Source organism: Siphateles boraxobius, unplaced genomic scaffold (genome assembly GCF_051911475.1).
Source record: "Siphateles boraxobius isolate OS27281-9 unplaced genomic scaffold, OSU_SipBor_1 2, whole genome shotgun sequence".
Taxonomy (NCBI): Eukaryota; Metazoa; Chordata; class Actinopteri; order Cypriniformes; family Leuciscidae; genus Siphateles; species Siphateles boraxobius.
In genome coordinates, this window is record NW_027508810.1 from 18,059,350 (window position 1) to 18,083,265 (window position 23,916).

The 23,916-nt window shown below is 35.7% G+C and overlaps 2 protein-coding genes across 7 annotated transcripts in view; both read right to left on the reverse strand.

Annotated features, from left to right (window-relative positions):
- The window catches only part of dlg3 (discs, large homolog 3 (Drosophila)), a 98,610-nt gene extending 94,932 nt beyond the window's left edge, over positions 1 to 3,678 (reverse strand). For 2 of the 5 annotated variants that reach the window (XM_077236264.1, XM_077236261.1), the window contains exons 1-2: positions 3,377 to 3,580; positions 2,299 to 2,430 (exon numbers count right to left, since the gene is read on the reverse strand). In XM_077236264.1, the coding sequence (XP_077092379.1) occupies positions 2,299 to 2,430; positions 3,377 to 3,392 (148 nt within the window). In that variant the 5' untranslated portion in view covers positions 3,393 to 3,580. Of the gene's footprint in view, positions 1 to 2,298; positions 2,431 to 3,376 lie in introns of all 5 variants that reach the window. The other 3 variants (XM_077236271.1, XM_077236270.1, XM_077236269.1) reach the window with 2 other exon arrangements.
- A 666-nt stretch (positions 3,679 to 4,344) lies between these two features.
- gdpd2 (glycerophosphodiester phosphodiesterase domain containing 2) lies at positions 4,345 to 23,777 on the reverse strand. Of its 2 annotated transcripts, XR_013205858.1 has the most exons (16): positions 23,521 to 23,749; positions 19,010 to 19,222; positions 18,239 to 18,342; positions 18,016 to 18,109; positions 17,863 to 17,922; positions 13,613 to 13,711; positions 13,240 to 13,333; positions 11,975 to 12,114; positions 11,162 to 11,244; positions 9,907 to 10,066; positions 9,158 to 9,379; positions 8,394 to 8,542; positions 7,722 to 7,869; positions 7,485 to 7,567; positions 5,048 to 6,214; positions 4,345 to 4,903 (listed from the first exon to the last, which is right to left on the reverse strand). XR_013205858.1 is itself a non-coding variant. In XM_077236277.1 (15 exons), the coding sequence occupies exons 2-15, from the start codon at positions 19,085 to 19,087 to the stop codon at positions 6,148 to 6,150; spliced, it is 1,581 nt and encodes a 526-aa protein (XP_077092392.1). In that variant the 5' UTR covers positions 19,088 to 19,222; positions 23,521 to 23,777; the 3' UTR covers positions 4,345 to 6,147. The 2 variants fall into 2 exon arrangements, 1 of the variants encoding a protein (XP_077092392.1); XM_077236277.1 differs by having other exon boundaries at positions 4,345 to 6,214; positions 23,521 to 23,777.
- Positions 23,778 to 23,916: the final 139 nt, after the last annotated feature.

Here is a 23,916-nt window from a genome sequence, read left to right on the forward strand (position 1 = left end):
ATCCTCCTCATTTTTGCTAGAATTCGTATTGTATTCCCTTTTTTAACTCTGGCCAACACCCAAGAGGCTGGAGAGATGATTGAAACCACATGTTGCTTAACTCAGCCTTACATGACCCCTCTTCTCAGTACCTGAGAGAGCGAATGGGCCGTCCTGCACAAAGCGTAACACCCTGCCTAATCTGGCCTGTGGTCAGAAGGGAGTACAGCACTGCGGCCAAGAACTGTTTGTTTATCAATCTACCTTCATGTTATCCCACATTCCCACTAATGATCCAGCCTATTTCTGGAATGTGTGGAATCCTTATCCGCTTACTGTGTTATACCAGTTTCGGACTGGGACTCTATAGAAGTGGACTGGGACTGTTTCAAAGTAATATAAATAAGAGTATTTGCAACATCTGTTTGGCCTGCTGTAGTCAAACAGCTTTTTTCGAAGCACAGACACTACCGTTCAAAAGTTTGGGGATTTTTTTAAATACATACATTTTATTCAGCAAGGATGCTTTGAACTGTTCAAAAATGACAGTAAAGACTTGACATTTCCATTACTGCTGTCAAATCGATTAATCACGATTCAGCGCATCAAACGTAAAAGTTTTTGTTTACATAATATAAAGCCTATGTGTGTGTGTGTGTGTGTGTGTGTGTGTGTGTGTGTGTGTGTGTGTGTGTGTGTGTGTGTGTGTGTGTGTGTGTGTGTGTGTGTGTGTGTGTGTGTGTGTGTGTGTGTGTGTGTGTGTGTATATATATCTATTACTACATTTATATATATATATATTGTATATATGTCTGTGTGTGTATGCACACTGGATACACACACACACACACACACACACACACACATACTGTATATATATAATATATATGTGTATGTGTATATGTAGCTACACATACACACGCATACACACACAGACATACTGTATAATACAAATTGAATAACATACATATACTATGTAAACACAAACTTTTGTTAGATCCAATTAATCGTGATTAATCAATTTGACAGCACTCGTTTTTAAATAAATGCTGTTCATCAAAGCATCCAGAAAAAAATAATTTTTCACAAAAATACTAAGCAGCACAACTGTTTTCAACGTTGATAAGAAGACAAAATACTTCTTGAGCAGGAAACCACCAAATTAGAATAATTTCTGAAGGATCATGTGACAAGACTGGAGTAATTGCTATAAAAATGTACCCTATAACTATAAAATTTTGTAATTTTCTATGCCAACTCTTTAAAGAATGACCAAAACATGCATAAAAATATCACATTTATTCTTAATAAGCTTATCATGCCTATCAAGCCTATCAACACCAGCATATGAGAAAACTCATGAGTTAAGATCAGGGGGAAACCTGTCCCTCTCCTCACTACAGTCCCATGGCAACACAACCCCATGACTTGGTCACAGCCCCTGTGGTCCTACACTTCTGCATCACAGCCACGCATGCCTCATTAAACACTGGGCCTGGTAATTAAGATAACCACTCAACCGTATCATAATGGGACTAATTTGTTTCCTTTGCAGGACAAAAACTAAAAATAAGTTAGGAAATGTCTTAACAGTGATATCTGTTAGGCTATTACTTGTATGTTTTCTTTTTCTTGCTGTTGTGAGACATCATTAAAATATGACAGAAGATATCCACAGCATTAATAAATCCGTTGGGGTTGTGAAAGTCTGATTTGTTGTGTAATATGAGAACAGTGGTACAAACTTTGGTAAACATTTTGTAATTTACTGTCTAAGTCGAGTTCTCAAATCCATGTTAAAGATCAAGCCATTGGAGACAACAGCAATGTCTCATTCAAGATTTCATTTAAAAACAGACAACCTTTTGTTTTTATACTGAAAGTACTTATTTATGTGACTTAATAAATCAAAAGTTGGTTAATGTCACATCTAAATTAGTGTAAAAGATGAGCAACTTCCAATAGGTCTGTTTTACAAAACAAAATAACAAACTTGTAAAAGTCACAGAAGGTGCAAGTTAATTTGTTAGGTAGAGTCAATAATGTGTTTGTTTACTGGGTGAAACTATTACATCCTAAAGCCATTGTTAATGTAAAGGAGGACATTGAGGCAATTGGTCCAAGGACAAAAAACAAAATGTACCATTTAGAAAACCATCAGCAATGTTTAGTAAAGTTAAACAAACAGTAACACGACTTCTTGGAACGATTTTGCTCAGCATGGAATGTGCTGGAATCAAGTGGTAGAGCCCTATATAATAACAGTTAATCATTATTTTTTTGGAGATCCATTACAGTCTACACAGAAACAAACCTCACCCAGCAGAGCATGAAAAAGATGACTGCCAAAGATGGTAGAGACCTTTTCCACGCTGGTCTTCAGGGCCTGTTCCTCGGGGCTAGTCAAACTTGCCTTGTACTGTTTCAGTAGCCCAACTGCCCTTTTAGTATCTGAAATAAAAGAGAGGACAAGCATTACTATTTTAGTACAACTCCTAATCATTTTAATGCATTTCATCCATCACCTACATTCTCCTACATTCTACATTTAAGACGTTCAAACTCTATGTTTAATTCCGAAAAGGCTTTGCAAGTGAAGCCAGATGTTTGACTTGACCAGGACTGTTGAACAACAATTTTTCAACTAACAGCTAAAAATAAATTAATGATTTAGTCTTGTGTGTGTATAGTGAGTTATTCTTGGGGACTAACAGAGCCCATTCAGTGGGCTCAAAATTATTTGGACACTTAAGTTACATTTAAAATGCATTAGAAAACAAATAAGGTGGAAAAAACATTTTCACAATTAAATAGTTTGACTTCCCTTGTTCACACCGGTATAGTTCATCACATTAACTATGGACATGAAAGTGCACACGTGTTGTAAACGATGAACACTACAATAACAATGTGTGTGTTTTATTTAAAAGCGAACACACGTTAAAAGCTTTGAAAATGGTGCTTTTGTCTTTCTTTCAAATAAATGCTTATTAGTTTTATTTTTTGGTATGTAATGCATTGATATTGATTGATTTTTTTTTAGTATTTTTCTAATGCTTCAGCTGCTAGTTGAAGAGAAGAGATAAGTAGAGGTAGGAGGTTCCACAAAAACATCACAGTTTGTGATGGGTTAAAACAGGGTCATGTTGTCGCCTATACACTTGACATTCATTGAGCTTCTGTAAAGAATAACGGATTTTTATTACAAGTTACATAATCCCACATCATCCGACTAATGCTTCCTGTTTCCCATGCGGTTTTAAAAGAAATTTCACTTGAAAATACACATCGACACCGAGAAAAGTGTAAAAAAAAACTATAAAATTTGTCATATCTTCATTCGCCAATATATCGGTTTCTTATAACGACTAAAGTTGACTGTTTTAACCGAACTTACCATATTTATGGACCATGATGTGAAGATTGTAGCAGTTAGTAAGAAAACTGGTCCTGTAAATCCAAAACGTTTCAACTAGCTCTCTAAATAAATAACAACGCTTTAAAATCCTTCTAGGGGGCAGCTGTCTCTTTCTAGCTGTCTCCCAACATACTTTTAAAAGTTTTGCAGTAATTTCCCCACGGTGACGATATTGTTTCTTTGGGAAGTTCTAGTATTGACGACGAGAGTAAGTTAGTGCGGTTGGCAGGAGATACGTGTTGTGGTAGTAGTGAGATTGTGCGTGAAGCTTCCCGTTATCTGCCTTTGGGAAGTTTTGAGGGGAACTGGGGGGCGGTCTGCAGTAACAGGGTCTTACTCATCCTTCATCCAAATGTAAACTGTGGATAAATACGCGTGTCTGTCTTGATGGAAAAACATGAAGATTTATTGTATAACGGCGAACGCTAATCATGTGATCATATTTGTGAAATTGCTAGCAAAGAAAAAAGGAAGGAAAAATACTTATAAATGATCACTTCAAATGTAGGCTACCTGACATTTATTTCGTCAGTCTTTCGGAAAACACCCTGTTTGACATGAAGGGGTGATGCAAGTTTGGCCATGGAAATTATTATTCCAAAGTGTCGCATGCCACCTAGTGGAGAAAGAGTGAACCTGCTTCAAGTGGGTCTGTTGCCCTTTTTAGCAATAAAGAGGTTTTTTTAGAAAAGGGGAAACACATTATATCAATAACCAGCGTGATTAGGTAGGATCCAGCCTCAAGTTTTTCCACAGTGTTTATTAAACCGGAGTTTTCTCTCGCCTCTATGAACGGCAAATGAAAATCCCGGAGTGGAGTTAATCTCCTCTGTCGCTCCACTCCAGATCCAGATCCAGGCGTTCAGTCTGTGAGTTGCTTGGAGACACAAAGCTTGACGTTTGCGTTGAGACTGTATAAAAATATCGCATTTGTTCTACAACGTAGGTCCACTTAATTGAAACATTTGCTTTATTACATTTAATCAAATAGAATGATGTAATTACAAAACAGAAACAACATTTCTCATTTATACACAAGGAATTCACATTAAAATGTAGGCTATGGCATAAAGAAACTGGCCAACTTTTTTATCATTTGATGCAGATATTCAAAGTCACAACATTTTTCCTTTTAAAAAAAATCACGACTGAAGTTGTTGTGCCTACAAAGATGCAAAAAATTAAGAAGATGTAAACATTCATTTTAAAACAAACTGACACCACTTAATACAAATTTGCTGGATATGATTAATATAATTGAAGATATATGATATTAATTTTCACAATCTTTTAAATAACCAATGAGGAGCTGAATATTTAAAATGTAGATGTTGTGCTCCTTTATTTGCCAGTTTTTATAATGGCATCCATATCAGGGCTACGGGAACCAAATATTTCAAAAATCAGTCATTGAAATTCCCATACCGATTGATTAGATCTATGTTAGCAAGGTGCATAATTTATCACATTTGTTGTTGTACAAAAAATTAAACAAGGTTCCTCACACTATAACCTACATATATTTTAAATATCACTTTCTCTTTTTTTACAAAATTTTTATCTTGTTTTTTGTGTTTTTGTTTGTGTGGCATAGATATCTTGGAAGAATCATGAATGTGGAGGGCAAACATTCATTTTTATGAAATAAACCCTGTGCGGGTCAACTGTAGCCAACCAGCCTTGATCTCCAATACATTTTGAAAAATACACACACACAACAGTTAAACTTACACACATTATTTCTGAATTTGTCTTAAATGCCAGTATTTACCAAAATATCAACAAAAATTGCAAAAATCTTTAAAAAATATATTTCCGTATAAACAATTTGGTCCCACTTTAGGTGTCTAACTATTTCATTAGCATTGGATACAGTTAAAGTTATAGGGACAGGTTTAGTGGTATTGTTATGATATAATAATAACTACAGAAATTAATTACAAATGTGATTGCATGCTGGTATTTTTTATATATAGGTAGCATGTAAAACAATAAGTGCATGGTATCAAATTATTCATTTAATTAAAGTACATACACTGTAAAAAAGAAATATTTTTAAGAACAATCAACGTGGATGTTTAAGTCATTTCAACTTAAATTATATTAAACTGTCTTTACAGTCTATTAGTTAAATACACTTAATATAAAGTGGGTTCAACATTCAAAGTCTTTCTTTTAAAAATGTCCTTACAATTAATCACATAAAGAAAACAACATCTAAATATTGTCATTTAAATGAAAAGTTCTGGCCCAAATTTCACAAACAAGGCTTAAGTAGCCTATAGTCCCAGGCTAAAATGCATGTTTGAGCTGTTTTAATTGAAAGCAACTTGCACTGAAATTTCTTAAAATATGTCAGTGCCATTTTTTTTGTCTCAGGTTTTATAAGGCACGTTTATAAAAGCTACTTTTATATCCTAATTGAACTAAGGCCTAATCCTAGCTTAATCTAAACCCTGTCAGTGAAACAAGGCCCTAGCTGGTGTTGCAAAACAAAGGGCTGAAATAACATACATTTGTCAATGGGTGTCAGCATTGCACAATTTGCTGCCCTAATGAGGAAATTATATCAAATATAAAAATTCTTATTCCAACTGATCAATTGTATATGCAAACTAAATAAAAGTACAAATATTATGTGAATTTCTTGCATTACTAATTTAATATGACGTAATTTTATTTTTGATGACCATACACAATCCTTGAAAAAGTGAAACGTCTTTTCATTATATGGATGCATCTTTCAGCGTTTAAGCAGGGGGACTTCTCTCTGCTCTTTCATATTTCGTATTTCGACGAGAAACACGGTTCCTTTTCCTGTTCACAAACAAAGAGAAAAATGCCCATTATACTGTAATCTGTTGTTGAGCAGACTGGTGGACATGCATGGCACTGCTCCATCAACATAACTCTTCAATTAGGGGCAAATTTGACTACTTGGGAAATATTTTTATTTTTTATTTATTAATTTAAAACATTTGTTAAATGCCCTGAAAAAAGAACATTAAAGAAAGAATGAAACAATAATCAATAGCCTTGAAGTAGGTTTGTGTTGTTTTTATTTTGTGTGGTGGTATGAATTATGACATTGTGTATAATGGACATTTTCAGTTATTGGGAAAAAGTTGGCTAAGCCTTAGAGTTGGTAACAAGTTAGCTTGCCTTGCAGTCAATTTTACTTACCATTTATAATAAACAATACATTTATAATTATAAAATAACTGATGGTTTCTGGTTTCATAATTTTAATGAATCTATTAGAAATAGAAAAGTTCTGGTAAATACACAATTCATAATAGAAACCAATATAAAAACACAATTACAAAAGTTTAAAGCTATTAAATCTATCCGTTAAAGTCACGAAGAAATCAAATATGACAACTCTTATTTTTTAATGGAATATAGTATTCATTATAAATTATTTATCTGTGCTCATCAGTGTTGTTGTTTTTTATTCATGTGGCCTCATAATCTTTAGGCTAATTAAAATAACATCCTCTCCCTCTTGTAGTGACATCTCTTCTCTGGCATGAGGGCGAGACAACCTTTAATTTTAATTGAAGACTCCCTGTGGTGAAACTCAAGTTTTTAATGTTGTTTATATCTATGTGGTGTTTTAAATATATATATATATATATTTTTTTTTTATTATTATTATTTTTTTTTTTTTTTTTTTTTACCAACCATGTGCAAATTCCTAGGTCAACACCATTGCTGAGTATTTTCTCCTCAAAACTGCAGAGAGCAAAAGACAGGCTGTTTCCGAAATCGCATACTCTCTTGTATAGATACTTATTTTGAATAATTATTTCACAACCGCTAAAAAGTTGTTCTATATAGTATGAGTTTGAGTGGAGGTTTGCATCCAAGATACATCCAATCTATTTTAAGGCATAAATAAAACATTTTTACAGGAAAAAACTTTTAAATATGTCATTTTGGTGATCAAAGATGAATTTTAAGAGATAAAAGTATTGACTCCAAGGGGACTTAAACATAATTATAAATCTTTAAAGATTTAAAGCTATTCTAATCTATCCGTACAGCATTATACTATACAGTATATGTGCTGAGTTTCATTACTTACCTTTGCCAAAGAAACTGCCCAAACATCAACAGCAATGATATCACATCAGCCGAGATCCATATTCCCATGTACTTATTAGGCTCCTTCCATTATTACATGCATACACAAACACACAAAGGATTCCAGGCATGTCACAAATACAGACAAGCCCATGTGAATTATAAATGAGGGATAAAAACAGCTTCTCTTCAATGGCACAATAGACAGTGATAGGTGAAAAGATAGGCTGAGATTTACCAGATGCCAGTCAGGCTTAGACATGTTTTTGAAGATGTGGCAGGCATTGGTGGTCACTGAACTGGCCCCAGAGCACCACAGTAATGAGAAGAGCCAGCGCTCATTCACAACCCACAGATTCACCGACATATTTTTTTTCCGCAGCTCACTGTCCAGCAAAATAAACAAAAATGTATGTAAAAAAACTAACAAATAACACACAAACATTCTCTATGCATCTGCCTTTAGCTCCACATCAGCGACCTTTTCGACAGGTCGCAACAAGCCAGTTTTCTACACAATAGACAGGAGCGGCAAGGCCGTTTAAACCTGCAGTCTTATTCATCAGTCAAGCTTTTCTTGTTCAATTATATTATTTCTTCATCCGATGTCAGTTAAAATGATAAAATGACAGGTGCACCCAACCGGACAAAACAGTGTCTGGAAAAGGCCTCATAAATCTTCATGTGTTGAAGTTTGGCAAATCAGCATTCCGGCTACTATAATCATTATTAGATACATTTTGTGTGTTTAAGCAATAGATCAGCACATAGTTTTTCACAGCCTTTCTGCCATCTTTGTAAGAAAGTAAAACCCTGTGAGAATGATCCCTAAGGCTGCGAGATCATACCAACAGCGGCAGCATCATGTCTCTGCATGTCAGGTAAGCTGCAACAATCCTCCAACACTCACCTTATATTATGAGCGCTTAGTGAATTATAATTCATATTCAGGAAGCTTCCACCATCCGCTTTCATTTCGGCTACCCCATTATACACCTGCTTGAACCCTGGTGAGATATTTCTCACATTGTGTCTATATTCTTTAGGAAGCCACCATATCTGAAAGTGATACACAGCATTAAAATTACATTTAATTTTGCAAAAGGGGGAAAAAAACACACACACACACACACAAAAGAATAGCATTAATCATTTTGGACAGAGAATTTTATAACAACATAAAAGGCATATTTTTTAGGGCCTTAGGGTTAAGATTAAACTCAAAAAACTTAAAATAGAAATATTACCTATTGATCTGAAATAAAATTACTTTATGTTGAAGTACTAAAATTACCAAAACTAAACTGAAATATAAATATAAATATAATGTAAATGTATAAATGTAAATATAAAATATATATTTTTAAATAATAAAAATTAAAAAACACAATGTAACAGAATTATTAAAACTTAAAATAAAATGAAAAAGAACACTAACAACATAAAAGCTCATTAAAAAAATTACTAAATATTAAACTAGTATATAAATACCTCTAGAAATAAAACTGCTTAAAACAGAGAAAAAATACAAAAAGGGATTTTTTGTAGGAATTATGACATTTCTGAAAGCTTAATGGAAAAATATATTAAATTAGAAAATGGTCACAGAACCATTTTCACTAATGGTCTCAGACTTTCGGACCCCACTGTATACAGTACGACAATATTACCTACCTTGTCTGGTGAGATGCCTGAATTTTTGATAGTTTCAGTGGTGTAGTAGGAGTCGCTGTTGTGGAATCCTGTTGAGTTGTTCTCATTTTTTAGGTCAAATATGAGGGACACATTATGCTTTTTGGCCATGAGCAAGAGCTCAAAAAGGGATGGTACTGTCTGGTTGTAAGCCTCTCTCTTCTCTTCCTCTGAGAGCGATGACACTGACTGAAGTGGATCTGTCTGTATTTGAAAAAAAATAAGATCTAATTTTAAACAAATTTGTCATTACACAAAAAAACAGACCACTGAACATCAAATGCAAAGTGGAAGAGTATTTTTTGTAAGAAAAGGCTTAATGTCCTTGCTGAAAAAAGATGAGAGGTGGACAAAGTACATAACTTCCTTATTTGGGTGAAAGTACAGATACTACTGGTCAAATATTACTCCAAACTGGATAAAGCTGCAACCTCAGTTCAGTTCAAGGTTGTTTTGCTAGAAATCTCAAACCAAAACATACCTCCTCTTTTTATGGTGCCTGTGAGATATTGTGATGCTCGAGGCTGCTTTTTTTTTTCAAACATGCCTTTACAACAAATCTTTTATATAATATAATAGAATATAATATATACATTTTTATGTCTACTGTCTTGTTTTATAACAGTAATTACTGTATCAAATGTGTTATACAATTATATATATATGATAACCTAAATAAAATTAAATACAGATGTTATAAATATAAAATTAAAATAAATCTTTGTCCTCACTTTTAAAAACCATTCGCCTGCATTTAACGTCTGTAACTCTTGCAATGTGAAGTTAGCGTGCATGTCGCCATCTCGACCTGGAAATTTCTTCTTCACATCAGTTGTTCGTAGCAGAAAGTTTTCATGGGAGTCATGCATAAGAAAAGGCTTCATGTCCTTGCTGAAAAAAGATAGACAAGTGTATTAAAACACACACACGACACACACGACACACACACGACACACACGACACACACACGACACACACACACACACACACACACACACACACACACACACACACACACACACACACACACACACACACACACACACACACACACACAAAAAGTACATAACTTCCTTATTTGAGTGAAAGTACAGATACTACTGGTCAAATATTATTCCGTTACAAGTAAACGTTGTAAAGACCGATTTTTACTTGAGTAGGCCTACTTAAGTATCAAAAGTAAAAAGTAAATATCAATGCATTGTTTTATTACTGTTGCATTGTTGTACAGTATGTAATACTTAGAGTACCTTATGCCACTTAACCTATGCCTGCCTACCTACCCTCATATCAATATAAAATGTATTTCTAGAACACAGTTCCAGTAGTGGGATTGAATGTGAGATTGAATAAGTGCACTCAATAATGTCCACAATGGTATCGGACACCCTAATGACTGTTCCCTCAAATAGTGCCCTTTTTAACGTTTTTTGGCTTTTAGTATGAATATGTTAGCCTTACTGTTTATCTACAAGCTTATGTGCTCCAAACGTGCTCCAACGCTCCTTCAACGTTGGGTTTGATGTCAGAATCCAACGCTAGATTGAAATTAATCTCCATCGTTAGACAGACGTTGTTTTGTGGTTGAAAATTAAAATCGGGTTTACGTCAGAAACCAACATCAGTCGGGTTCTGACATCAACCCGACTTCATTTTCCAACCAAAATCCAACGTCTATCCGACGTTGGATGTTGACGTCAATTTGACTTTCATTTCCAACCAAAATCATCCCCTGACTGACATTACTACTTTATAACCAAGGACCTTGACAGAATTGTAGTGGAGTAAAAAGTATGATATTTGTTTTTCAAATGTAGGGAAGTTAATTAAAAAGTTTCCAGAAAATAAAATACTCAAGCAAAGTACAGATACTCAAAAAGTGTAGGCTACTTAAGTACAGTACTCAAGTAAATATACTTTGTTACTGTCCACCTATGCAAGCAAACACTGTCTATAGTGCTTCTGAACAGAATCTGAACATTTTACCTGAGTTGCACATCTGTTTCAAAAGCCACCACGCCACACTCCAAACTCTTCCTGAATGACATCATGGTATTCTCTGGAGCCAGCTAAATACATAATTAACACACACATTTTATATATATAAATGTTTTAAAAGGACAAAATAAATCCCTTTTTTTCCCAGAAAGAACCATTAATTTACAACATAAATATGTTCAGGTTTCCATGTCATGTATAAACAAAAAAGAATTCAGAGCTGTAGCATGAGTTCTTCACACGCCTCTGTTTTTATTCACATTTAACCTCCAGTCTCCCGGTGAGCACAGGATGATCAAACCTACAGAGCTTCAGATGTCAAAACACCTCCTCCACATTTCATGCCAGTGGAATTTCTCAGGTTATGTTTGAATTGTAGTCTGTCAGCCATTAAAATTATATTTCTGAATGAGCACTACATGTTTTGTAATAACTTTATATTTTTTCATTGTGATTATTTAATCTATTAATTGCTTATGCTTAATAAATGTTCCAACATTTTTTGAGCAGACTGACATACTAATTAAATACATTCCCCCACATTGATAGTTTACAACCTGGGAACTATGCCATAATCATCATAATCCTAAACGGATTCAGAAACTACAGCAGATGATTCATCCTGAAGCATGTCTAATTTATTCTAAAAATAATAATGTAAAAATCATCCAGTAGTTCAGCACCGACATGAACAAAAACAGCAAAAACAAGATTTTGACAGGCACACCAGTGTAAACATGAGCTAATACACGTTATCAAAAGGTAGGAATGTCTCAAAATGAAAGTTACACTGTCACTTACCATTGGAGCGCCACGATGACCGACGAGGGAGGGTTTTGGGGGAAGATTATTGGTAATGCACGGAGAGCAGATGGCAAGAGGACACAGGAACACAGCAGCGGACACGAACATGAAGGTCATCATTATAAAAACCTTACAAGCTACACAGGCAAAAACACACAAAAATATTCAGAACAACATTCTGAAATTTGAAAATAAAGCATTATTAAATGTATGAATCATTATAGTGTTAACTTTCACATTTACACCGAATACCTGATCATAACTTTCATTTATATGTCTGTTTGCACGGCTATTGCACGACTCTCTGATTAATTCTGATATTGGTCAATCGAGGCATTCAGAGGTCTGATATTTTCCTAATATTTGCTGTACCATAGTATGGCAAGCCGTTTTAGCTTAAATTGTACCCAGCCTTACTCGTCGTATTGCATTTTTACTAGTAAGAATTGAATTAGAGAGCTCTCTAATTCAATTCTTACTAGTAACAATTACAATTAGAGAGGTCTCTAATTCAAATCTTACTAGTAAAAATGCAATTAGAGAGCTCTCTAATTCAATTATTACAAGAATTACAATTGCAGAGCTCTCTAATTCAATTTTTACTAGTAACAAATCCAATTAGAGAGCTCTACAAATATGTCTCCATTGACTTACATTCATTTTTAATTACAAAGCTCTCTAATTGAATTGTTACTAGTAAGAATTACATTAGAGAGCTCTCTAATTCAGTTGTTACAAGTAAGAATGCAATTGCAGAGCTCTTTAATTCATTTACAGAGCTCTGCAATTATACATAATCTTTAGGGCCTTAGTGAATTCTTACTAGTAAGAATTGAATTAGAGAGCTCTCTAATTGTAATTATTACTAGTCATAATATAGAACTCCACACCTTAGAACATTCGTCAACCAATCAGATTCAAGCATTCAACAGCCCCATAATATAATCAATATTTAATGTCCATATTTTGTATCTATTTGGTGAACAGCTGTGAAATAAACAAGATAAAGTACAGTCAAAAAATATTACATTTTAAAGTATTATAAGCTATAAGCAGGGCCGTTGCTAGCAGGGCGAAAGGTGCTGACGATTCTAGATTTCAACAGAGGGGGGACCACAACAACCCCCCTTCCAGAATGCAATTTCAACCAAGGGGGACACCCTGCCCAGAACGGGATTTCAAGGGGGCCCACAGCAACAACCGGCGCCCCGGATACCTCAGCTACGGCCCTGATTATAAGCTGTTTTGGAGCCACCACTAACCAGCTGTTTGAGATTTATGATAACTCTTGAACACGAGCCAGCTGATCAAGGTCAAAGCCACTACAGCACACAGATGCAGGAAAGGAGCCGTGGCCTATGGGAAACCAAAGAGGGGATTTTCATACTCCATACAGTACAGCAATAGTGGTGTAACTGGAGATACAGGCACCTGTGAGTCAGTTCTATGATAAATACAGTATAATGTTACATAATGTTGAGGGATATGCTTTCTCTCTGTGTGAAATATTTCACTGCCCTTTTAATGTAAAATATAACCTGGAATACAATGAGAACCTGCTACAAAAACGAGAAAGACAGACAAAACACCAATACTGAAATGTTGAATGGCTGTAGACTGGTTTCGATTTCATACCTGAAATGACATATAGACAGTTTGCCACTCTTTTTCCCATTTTATACAAACTCCAACTGTGCCAATAGTAACAGTGAGGAGACCCAAAAACAGAAACACCTGAACAGAGAGCAGAAAAATATTAAAATTTTTCAAATTAACATTCAGTGAGCTTCCTTTATGTACTTAAAGCTGACTAACAATGATATAAAGTTTTACCAAAGTTTTTTAAAAAGGTAACCAATATGAAATACTTTAATCAACTATGGGCATATTTGGCCCTGAGTCTTTTTAATGCAAATTTCTTAGTTAGCATTTTATTTATCTTAATATTCATATTCACATACTACACTTTCCAAATAATTAACAAAATACAGCTTACTAAACATTTATTAGGGGCTAAATTGTTTGTTTCTGTGAAAAGCTCTGGTACAGCCATACCTACATTTAAAAAGTAAATTTAAAAAAATAATTATTTATTTATTTATGAAAAATATTCAATGTTTTTTTATTATCCTTTAAAAAAATATTGTTTTATTCATATTTTCTCATTTGATTTAAAGTTGGACAGCCTGTGGTACAAGGCTTCTGTCATATACAGTGGGGAAAATAATTATTTGATCCCCTGCTGATTTTGTTAGTTCACCCACAAACAAAGAAATGAAGGGTCAATTTTTATGGTAGGTTTATTTTAACCGATAGAGACAGAATGTCAACCCAAAAATTGATTAGCATTTGATTGAGTGAAATAAGTATTTGATCTGTAATCTGCCTCCCACAGATGTGCCCTGTTATGTGCCCTGTCATTAAGTACTCCTAATGTCCTGTGTCAGTGGCCAACTGTCCACAGAATCTGCATTTTCCATTCCAACCTCTCCACCACCATGGGCAATACCAAAGAGCTGTCAAACGTCAGGGACCAGATTGTAGACCTGCACAAGGCTGGAATGGGCTACAAGACCATAAGCAAGAAGCTTGGTGAGGAGGAGACTTTTGTTGGTGTGATTATTCCGAAATGGAAGAAATACAAAATGAAAAATCAATCGCCCTCTGTCCGTTGCTCCATGCAAGATCACGCCTCATTAGGTAAGGACGATCATGAGAAAGGTGAGGGATCAGCCCAGAACTACATGGGAGGAGCTTGTTAATGATCTCAAGGCAGTTGGGGCCACAGTAGCCAAGCAAACCATTGGTAACACACTACGCCACAATGGACTGATATCCTGCAGCACCCACAAGGTCCCCCTGCTCAAGAAGGCACAAGTACGTCTGAAGTTTGCCAATAAACATCTAAGCACGGATGTGGAAACATTATGCTCTGTATTGAGGCACCATGTATCGTCAAATCTTGGACGAGAACCTCCTTCCTTCTGCCAGAACACTGAAGATGGGTCGTGGATGGGTCTTCCAGCATGACAATGACCCAAAACATACCGCCAAGGCAACAAAGGAGTGGCTCAAGAAGAAGCACACTATGGTCTTGGAGGGGCCTAGCCAGACTCCAGACCTTAATCCTATAGAAAATCGTGTAGGGAGCTGAAACTTTGAATTGCCAAGCCGCAGCAAAGAAACCTTAAGGATTTTGAAAGTATCTGTAAAGAGGAGTGGACCAAAATCCCTACAAGAAATGTGTTACCTCTGTGCTTGCCAACAAAGATTTCTCCACCAAGTACTAAGGCATGTTTTGCTTGGGGTTAAACTACTTATTTCACTTACTGAAATGCATATCAATTTATAACCTTTATATATTGTTTTTTATTCTAGATTCTTTGGCAAATAATTATTTCCCCCACTGTACTTCCTTGTGCATGTTTTGGGACTTTTGTTATATATCCGGTCTTGTGTGCCGGGCAAATTCAAATCGGAAGTGAGCATCCCTATGCCCTACTAACTCCAAAGGGCAGAACAACACCATGAATAAATTAAATTACTTCCTTGAAGTGACCATTGCATGGTCCCTTCGCTAACGGACACGTGGAAGTGCCTTCGTAAAAGGGATTCAGTTGTTCACTTTGTTTGGAACGTTCCTTTAAATGAAGTCCCCTTCCCGAAGTGCTTTTCAAGGGTCCAAAAAAAATGCAGTTTGGAATGTGCTGTTGAGTTGTCCTTTGTAGTTTTCCCTTTCGATTAGTCTCACCAGGTGTTTCCCGTTACCTTGTTATCTTGTTTAGCTTGTTACCCCCTGTCTATATCCCCTGTGTTTCTCTTGTGCTTTGTCAGTCGATGTTGGGATGTTCCTGTGTTTGGTGTGCCTTCTGGTTTCCCTGTTTTGAACTTGCTTCAGTTGGTTTATTAAACGTACTCTTTGCACTACAGACTGACCAGCTATGGATCTAGTATGAGTACATTTTATTCTTCTTCACCAGGGCAAGCGACCCTCTTGAGAACCACACCAGTGAGTTTTTTTGACTCCGCTTTTCATTCCCGTTTCATGGAAAATACACTCATAACGTTTTATTGTTATGGACTCAATGAACTCAACTTTCATATGTTAGTCCTCAAGAGACATTTTGTGAGTTTGTGGAGCGGGCTATACAACCCAAGCTCCAATGGCCATGGAGCCTGGCCCACTGGGGACCCCAACTGTGATGACTGTCATTGCAGATTCCTCAGACATCATGGCCGCCAGGCCAGATTTTTAAGTGGTCACGTACCCCGCACCCCAAGCTACAATGGCAGGCCAAGGCATTTGAGACCAGATGTCTAGTGTGGCGGATCAGCCGCTGCTTTAAGCTCCAGCAGCCTGGATGCCCAGTTCAGCGCTCTCAAGCCCGGTGGCTTCTGCACTGTGATGGCAGTTACCATTTTATGTGTTTGGGATGCACACTCTTCTCTCTTCTGTTATGGCTGTGAGCACCGTTTCTGAACTCTCTGAGTCCCCCTGACACCTTTGTTACGACTGTGGGCAACGTTTCTGAAATCTCTGTCCCCTGACGGCTCTGTTGCGGCCACAGAATTAGTTTCCGAACTCACTGTGTCCTCTGATGGCCGACCCTGAATTTCCTGTTTGCCCTGAAATAACCACTGATGTCATCCCCGAACTCCCTGCCTGCCCTGTTTGGATGACGACGGAGGCTATTACTGAACTCTCAACCTGTTTTTCTCTCAGCCAGATTCTAAGTTCTCCAGTCTCGTAGGCTCCCCAGAAGTGGTCTTCAGCTCCTCCGTGGTGGTGGCCTTTTGCTACCCCTTGGTGGAATTTTTTATTTTTTTTTCTGCCGTGGCTCCACCGGGTGGTCACTAGTCCCGTCTGCTCTGCTGGGGTGGTGATCTATTCCGACGTGGAAATCTTCTGTACCATCTGCTCTTCTGTGGTGGTCATCTGCTCTTGTGGTGGTCATCAGCTCTTCTGTGGTGGTCATCTGCTCCTCCATGGTGGTCTTGGGTCCTGCTTGCTCCGCTCTGACCACCTGCTGATCCTGCTCCGCCCTGGTCACCCGTTCCACCCGCATTGCCCTGGTCATCTGCCCTACCAGTTCCGCTTTGGCACCCCGATTCACCTGGGTTTCCTGGTCCTTTCCCACTCCACAGACCTGTGCCCACCAACCCTCCCCTGGTCCGCCTCCACTCCACCATCCACCTGGACTTTTTGTTTTTTGATGTGTCTCCCTGTGAGTGTCTGTAAGCTTTTAAGTGGGAGGCTCTGTCATATAGTCCCTTTGTGTGTTTTGGGACTTTTGTTATATTTCCTGTCTTGTGTGCCATGTTTGTTGTCCTTTTTGTAGTTTTCCCCTTTGATTAGTCTCCCCAGGTGTTTCCCGCTACTTTGTCTAGCCCTGTGTGTGTGTGTGTATATACAGCCCTTGATTTTCTTTTGTGCTTTGTCAGTCAATATTTGGATGTTCGTGTGTTTGGTGTTCCTTGTGGTTTCCATTTTGGACTTGCTTCAGTTTGTTTATTAACCCTTAAATGCATGAATCTTTCCCTAATCATTATTACATATTCAGGTCTTTAGCGTCTCTGATCTATATCTAACATGGATGGATCTCTACCTGTTGCGATGATATAAAACTCTCCTGATATTAGAGCATATGAAAGCATATTTTGTTACCCTAACAAAATGTATTTATTTTTCTTTGTTTTATTGTTTATAATAAATTGAGTGAGGAATACTAAGAAGGTTGATGTCTAACTTTAAAAAATATATATATTTTGTTTTTAGAAAAGTTGTGAAAATTAACTTTGTGAAGTTGCAAAAATTAAGATATGGCTAAAAGTTTCATACAATGTGACCTTCATGCAATAAATACAAAAAATAAAAATAAGAGTACCTTATGCAGCCAGTGCAAATTCAAGGGCTCTCCAATTACAAAATGCAGCAATCCAAATACCTGAAATAAATGAAGCATGTTTCATGTGAACAATCATTATTTACAAATGCTACCCACTGAGCAATCTGGTTCGCATTATTCCTTTCTTCTTACCAGTAGAAGTAGACCGTAAGTGGCTAGCACAGCAGAAATGACCATCACTATCATGTACCAGTTCACCCATGTTTTCAAGTTTTTGAAGGCAAGGCTGCAAGAGGAAAATGAAGCAATATGGCACAATCAGTTATTACTGAACAATGTGGGAAGCAACATGCCAATGGATTTACAATTATCATCATATAATTTGCATATTGTGGAATTTAGTTTATTTGCTCACTCGTTTACATCGGTGTGGTCGTTGAAGGCAATAAAGCAAACATACATCCAACTTAGGGCAAGTATGGACACAAAAGACAGAAAAGAGAACCAGCAGCATGGCCTCTACAAACAAAGACAAAAAACAAGACTGCACACTTCAAAAATGGTTTCTCTTTCTGTAAGTCATTAAGCTCTTCTCTTTATCCGGTTTAAAAAGAATTAAATAATAGTTTTCCCTGATCACTCCCCGTGTTTGCGTGTGATGTTTCAAAGTGATGATTTAGCAACAAATGAGAGCCTGGGGGCATCGTGTTCTCACGTTGAGTTTCGCTTACCGATTAGAATATTTAAAAGTGGTGCCAACCTCTAAACCATGTGGTTAGTATTGTAGCTGATTATTACTAATCCATTCCACACAGGATTTAAGAAATACCTGAATGCAGCATGCAGAATTGCTTTTATTCAGGCTTCTAATTAACATACTTTTCTGCCTGTTATGATCATCATCAGTCTCCACATTTGTACTCACTTAAAAGAAAAAAGCATTTACATGATAATTGCTCATTAAAGAGGCATTCAATGAAAACAATTTTCTTTGATTCTTTTCTAAATTTATTATCCAGCTCCACTGATTGTGCGAACAAAAATAAATAAAAACAAATTGAAAAGATGTCTGCAAATCATACTAAGAGAGAATGGATGCATATTTTATGTGCAACTTAATTTTACCATGTGGAAAAATGTGATCAAGTGTCACAGAAAATTGTCGTTTCTGTGAATAAAATCTCACATTTTGCCTTGTATTATCACTGTTCCAATGACAACTGTAGATCCCTCTGAGGCAGGTTTTGGCAATCGAGATCATCATGTTTTTTCCACATCAAATGATTCCAGTTGAAAGTATGCAGATGAATTGGGGTCTTGTCAGGTAGGTATGAGGTTTACTCTTATTTATACTGGTGCAGGTGTTTGATATGAATGACTCACTGCTTCACACCTGAACCTGAGAAGGAGAGAAGAGTATACAAGATGTTTGTTATACAAGGAAACCTGTTCTTTAGGTCAAAACAGAGCTGAGCTCACACTGCCTGGCTTAGTTAGTCAGGAAAAGTAAATTACAATATCATATATATGTATATATATATATATATATATATATATATATATATATATAGTGAGAGTGAGAGTGAGAGAGAGAGAGAGAGAGAGAGAGAGAGAGTGATAGTATAGAAGAATGCAGAGGAGGTATGGAAAGGTTAAAAGTAATTATAAAGGAGTGGCAATGCTTTTAAAAGCCCTGAAGCAGAAAACTACAAGACAACCTGTGAGAAAGATCTCATATCAATCACTCAGTTCTAATAAAACCATGGAATGTTCTACCCCAGTTTAAGTTCAATTTTGCAGCTGTGCAAATGATAAATATGTATTAATTAACATATTTTAACTATATCTAATAAAATGTTGCCTAATGCTTGAACACAGTAATTTGAGTGTCCAACTGTAAATTATATAAACTGACATGAGATATTAAATATTATTCTGAGCAAGTAGAAATTACCTTGCTCCTGTTTTGATAGGGCGTGCATACAATGAAATATAGTCTGCAATGTTATGAATACTTTTCCTGTATGGGGTGTTTTTGTTTTTAGGTTCAATGGATGTGAAACCCATGATCAGATAAACATGTCTAAGTGCATTAAGTGCTAAAGGCAAATGTGAGGAGATGGTTAGCACAACAGGAAGGGAAATCATATTGGAACAAAAATGTAATTACAAAATACTTCAATGTGCTTGTGTAAAAGTATTTTTACACTTGTAATGATCAATGACAGTCAAAACCCTGGATAAACCTGGATGAATGCATGTTTCTCCTGACCTTAAAGAACTTATAATCCAAAGGCTTAAACATTAAATTAAATCAACAAAACTAAAATTATATATTCACTATCATTAAAAAGTGTGGCTTTTTTAAATTTTTATAAATGAATAATTTTATTCAGCAAGTGTACATTAAAATTGATCAAAGTGATAGCCATTATAATGTTACAGAAGATTCCTATTTCAAATAAATGTAGTTCTTTTTAACCTTTTATTCAAAGAATCCTGAAAGAAAATATGGTTTCCATAAAAATATTAAAAACGCAACTGTTCAAAATTGATACAAATATGATATAATTTCATGAGACACTGAAGACCGGAGTAATTGCTACCGAAAATTCAGCTTTTCCATCACATGAATGACATTTAAAAATATATTAAAACAGAAAAATTTAGTTTAAAATGTAATAATATTTCAGAATATTGTATTTGTAATGTATTTAACATTATTGCTTTTCAAATGTCTAAAAAGCTCCAATAATAGCAAGATTTGTAAAAATTGTTTGGGTTTTTTTGTAAAAGGAAAGCTGACAATAACATACAACAGCACTGACAATAACACATAAAAAGACTCAACAAGATTCATCTTCGCAGCAAACATAACAGTGCAATTATCATGCATCTCAAGATATTCACTCTTCCAGCAAGTATATTTTCTGTCAGCCAGGTAATCTCCACAAATACGTAAACATTACTTATCAAAAAGCATATTGCAGGAGGGTGATGTTGTGGTCCATAGGCCATGACAAAACATTCCCAATGCAATCACTCTGAAACTGTCAGATGTGACTCACTGAAGTGTATCAGGGTCAGTGCAATTCCTGCTAATAGCTCTACATTACGCATTAAGGATACAAATATATCCTAGTACATTCATTACAAAAAGTCAGTAAAAAATATGAAAGTACATCACACCCTGTAATCACTGCTGTGTACAGCCGTTTCTTGCTAAGTGACATAAGCAACCTTTTTGCCAACGGTGACAAGCTTCACAAAATCCTGAGGCAACAAGCTTGTCAACAGTTGATGTTTTGGCTCTGCAGAGAGGTATGGTAGCACTTAACAAGTCACTTAAACCCATTTAAGATCAGACATCAAGCACTTGCAACTGCATGCTGTTTACCTGACCTGTTGCCATATTTGACAGTTTGCACAAACCTAAAAAACCCCCCTGGGCCAATTCATGGATCCCATTTTGTCAACATCACATCACATCACACCTCTCATTAACATTTATCCAAATCAAGTTTGGATTTGTTTTAAATGATCTTTTGTTTTCAATATGAACTGATCTCTAGGAATTATTATTCAAAGGGGTTTTGCAAAAATATTTCTTAAAATGTCAACAACAACAAAAAAGAAACGTCTGAAGGGGTAGTAAAATTGAACATATTAAAAAAAACTGTCATCATTTACTCCCCCTTGTGTTGTTCCAACTATATAAATTTCTTTGTTCTGTAGAACACAAAGGAAGATATTTTGAAGATTGTGGGAAACTGAACCGTTCTGGGGCACCATTGACTTTCAAAAAAAAAAAATCTTTCTTTTTTTCTTACTATGGAAGTCAATGGTGCCCAAAGGGGCCTGGTTACAAACTTTCTTCAAAATATCTTCTTTTGTGTTCAGCAGAACAAAGAAATGAATACAGGATTGAAACAACTGGAGAGTGAGTAAATAATGACAGAATTTTAACTATTGAACTATTCTTTTAAGCCAGTGGAACCATGTATATAACTTTATACATCTTTAGTTTTGATTTTTTGACGATATTCTTTTCATTCAAAGTTCCCAAGTGATTTTCTGAATTTAGTGCATATTCATTTATCAGGGAGCAATGAAATATAGGCATGCCCAAATGTATTGGCAGTGACAAATTCGCAAAGTTTGCTGCTTCAGAATATAGTTTTTTCTGAAGTATAAATAACCATTTCATATGTTTTAAAAGCTTGGCTTATTTATTTTTACAGCGTTGTCCCTTCTCCATAACCAAATTTGCTCACAAAAACAATTTGTGAGTTTCTGCTTGGTTTCTCTATGGGACTAAGATCCGGGGAGTTGCCTGTCTACAGATCTCCGAGCCACTTCATTACCACTCTTGCATAGTGACATGGTGCTCCATCATGCAGGAAAATGCACTGATCATCACCAAATTGCTTCGGGATCGTTGGGAGTTCTTGGGAATCTCTTGCAAGACGATTTGATACAATTCTTTATTCATGGCAGTGTTTTGGGGCAGAATTGTGAGAGCTTAAATAAACTTTTTTATTTAAAGAAATGCTTATTTTAAATGTTAAAAAAATATTTTAAAAATTAAATATGGTTGTAAGAAAGCAAATGATAGGAAGCAGCCTATGCAAAGCCAAATGTAAAACCTGCACATAAATCAAACGACGAATGCAAATGTTGGTGAACACAGTGCATGTGCACAATAAGAAAATAACCAGTAAAATATAATTGTCAAGGGACCACTGACTTTCACTTTCTTCATTAAACTTGAACTAGACCACGGTGATACAAAGCTACAAATCTGCCAGTTTTGCTGTAACAAAATATTAAATATTAACTAGATACACAAGCTGTAGTTTTTGTTGTCCTGCTTAATTTATTAAAGTATCATCATATTGCCTGTGAGAGCTTTCAACCCATTCTAAAATGTATTCACAACCACAGATCTTGAACTGCAGTTCAGTGACATCATGGGGCATTTTTGTGTCATTTTGTTTTTTTTACCCAAAGGTATTTAAATTTTATTCAGGGTTCAGCCTCAACAACCTCATAGGGAAACATTTCTGAGTGCAACAGCCTGAAACCAAGTTGTTTAACCTATTTGTAAAAAAAAAAAAAAAAAAAAAAAAAAATTAATTCAGGATGCTAAAAAAAGGTGCTTATATGTGCATTCGAATACAAATTAAATGAAAAACAAGTTTTTATTTTTGGAAATCATTATCAAGAGGTTAAACCATGTTTAAGGGGATATGTTTGATTCTATTAAATGTTTAATTGTATATACATACACACACTAATATATATATATATATATATATATATATATATATATATATATAAATATATATAAATCCAAGTAGATATTTAACAGAATCAAACATTTATCCTTAAACATGGCTTAACCTCTTGATAATGATTTGCCAAAAAAGAAAAACTTTTCTTTTTCATTTATTTCGTATTAGAATGCACATATAAGCACCTTTTTTAGCATCCTGAATTCAATTTACTTTCAAACTGAATTTTTGCCACCTATAAACAACTTTTTTTTTTATTAAATACTTGAAAAGAAAATAACCTATAAGCACCTGTAATGACACGCTTAAGCACACCTGACGATATTCAGCTCACACGTTTTTCAATAACATTGGATCAGAGCTGATAGTCCGAGAGAATAAACTGAATTTGCAAGTACCTTACCTTGCTGAAAAAGTAACAAAAAGTTGATGGTGAAATCCAAATCAGTCTCTAAAACTTTAACACTTTTCAACAGTCTCTGCACGCGAAGTCATGCAGAGACTTAAATCCCGCGGACTGAATATTAATGAGGCGGTAGCAATGAATAAGCTTTTCATTCCTCGACGCTTTTATATGGAGCGACACCAAAACAGTGAGAGGAGAGCATAGACAGTAAAAGAAAGGAGAGAGGAGAGCCGTGAAGTCGCTGTTCCACTCCTTTCCAACAGAGGGCGACATTCAATGTGTTTCTAACCATTAAAAAGCAAGAGATGCTACCTGACACAAAATTAAAATTCGTCCGTATAATATTATATAGTGACTGTAATGCACTATATCCTGCCTATTGCGAACTGCTGC

Coding starts and splice junctions, on each gene's coding strand:
- gdpd2 (XM_077236277.1), bottom strand. CDS start 19,087: ATGATGATCTCGATTGCCAAAACCTGCCTCAGAGGGATCTACAGTTGT. Junction 18,343..19,009: donor GTGATAATACAAGGCAAAAT/GTGAGATTTTAT, acceptor CTTTGTTTGTAG/AGGCCATGCTGCTGGTTCTC. Junction 9,380..9,906: donor CAGGCGAATGGTTTTTAAAA/GTGAGGACAAAG, acceptor TTTCAAATACAG/ACAGATCCACTTCAGTCAGT.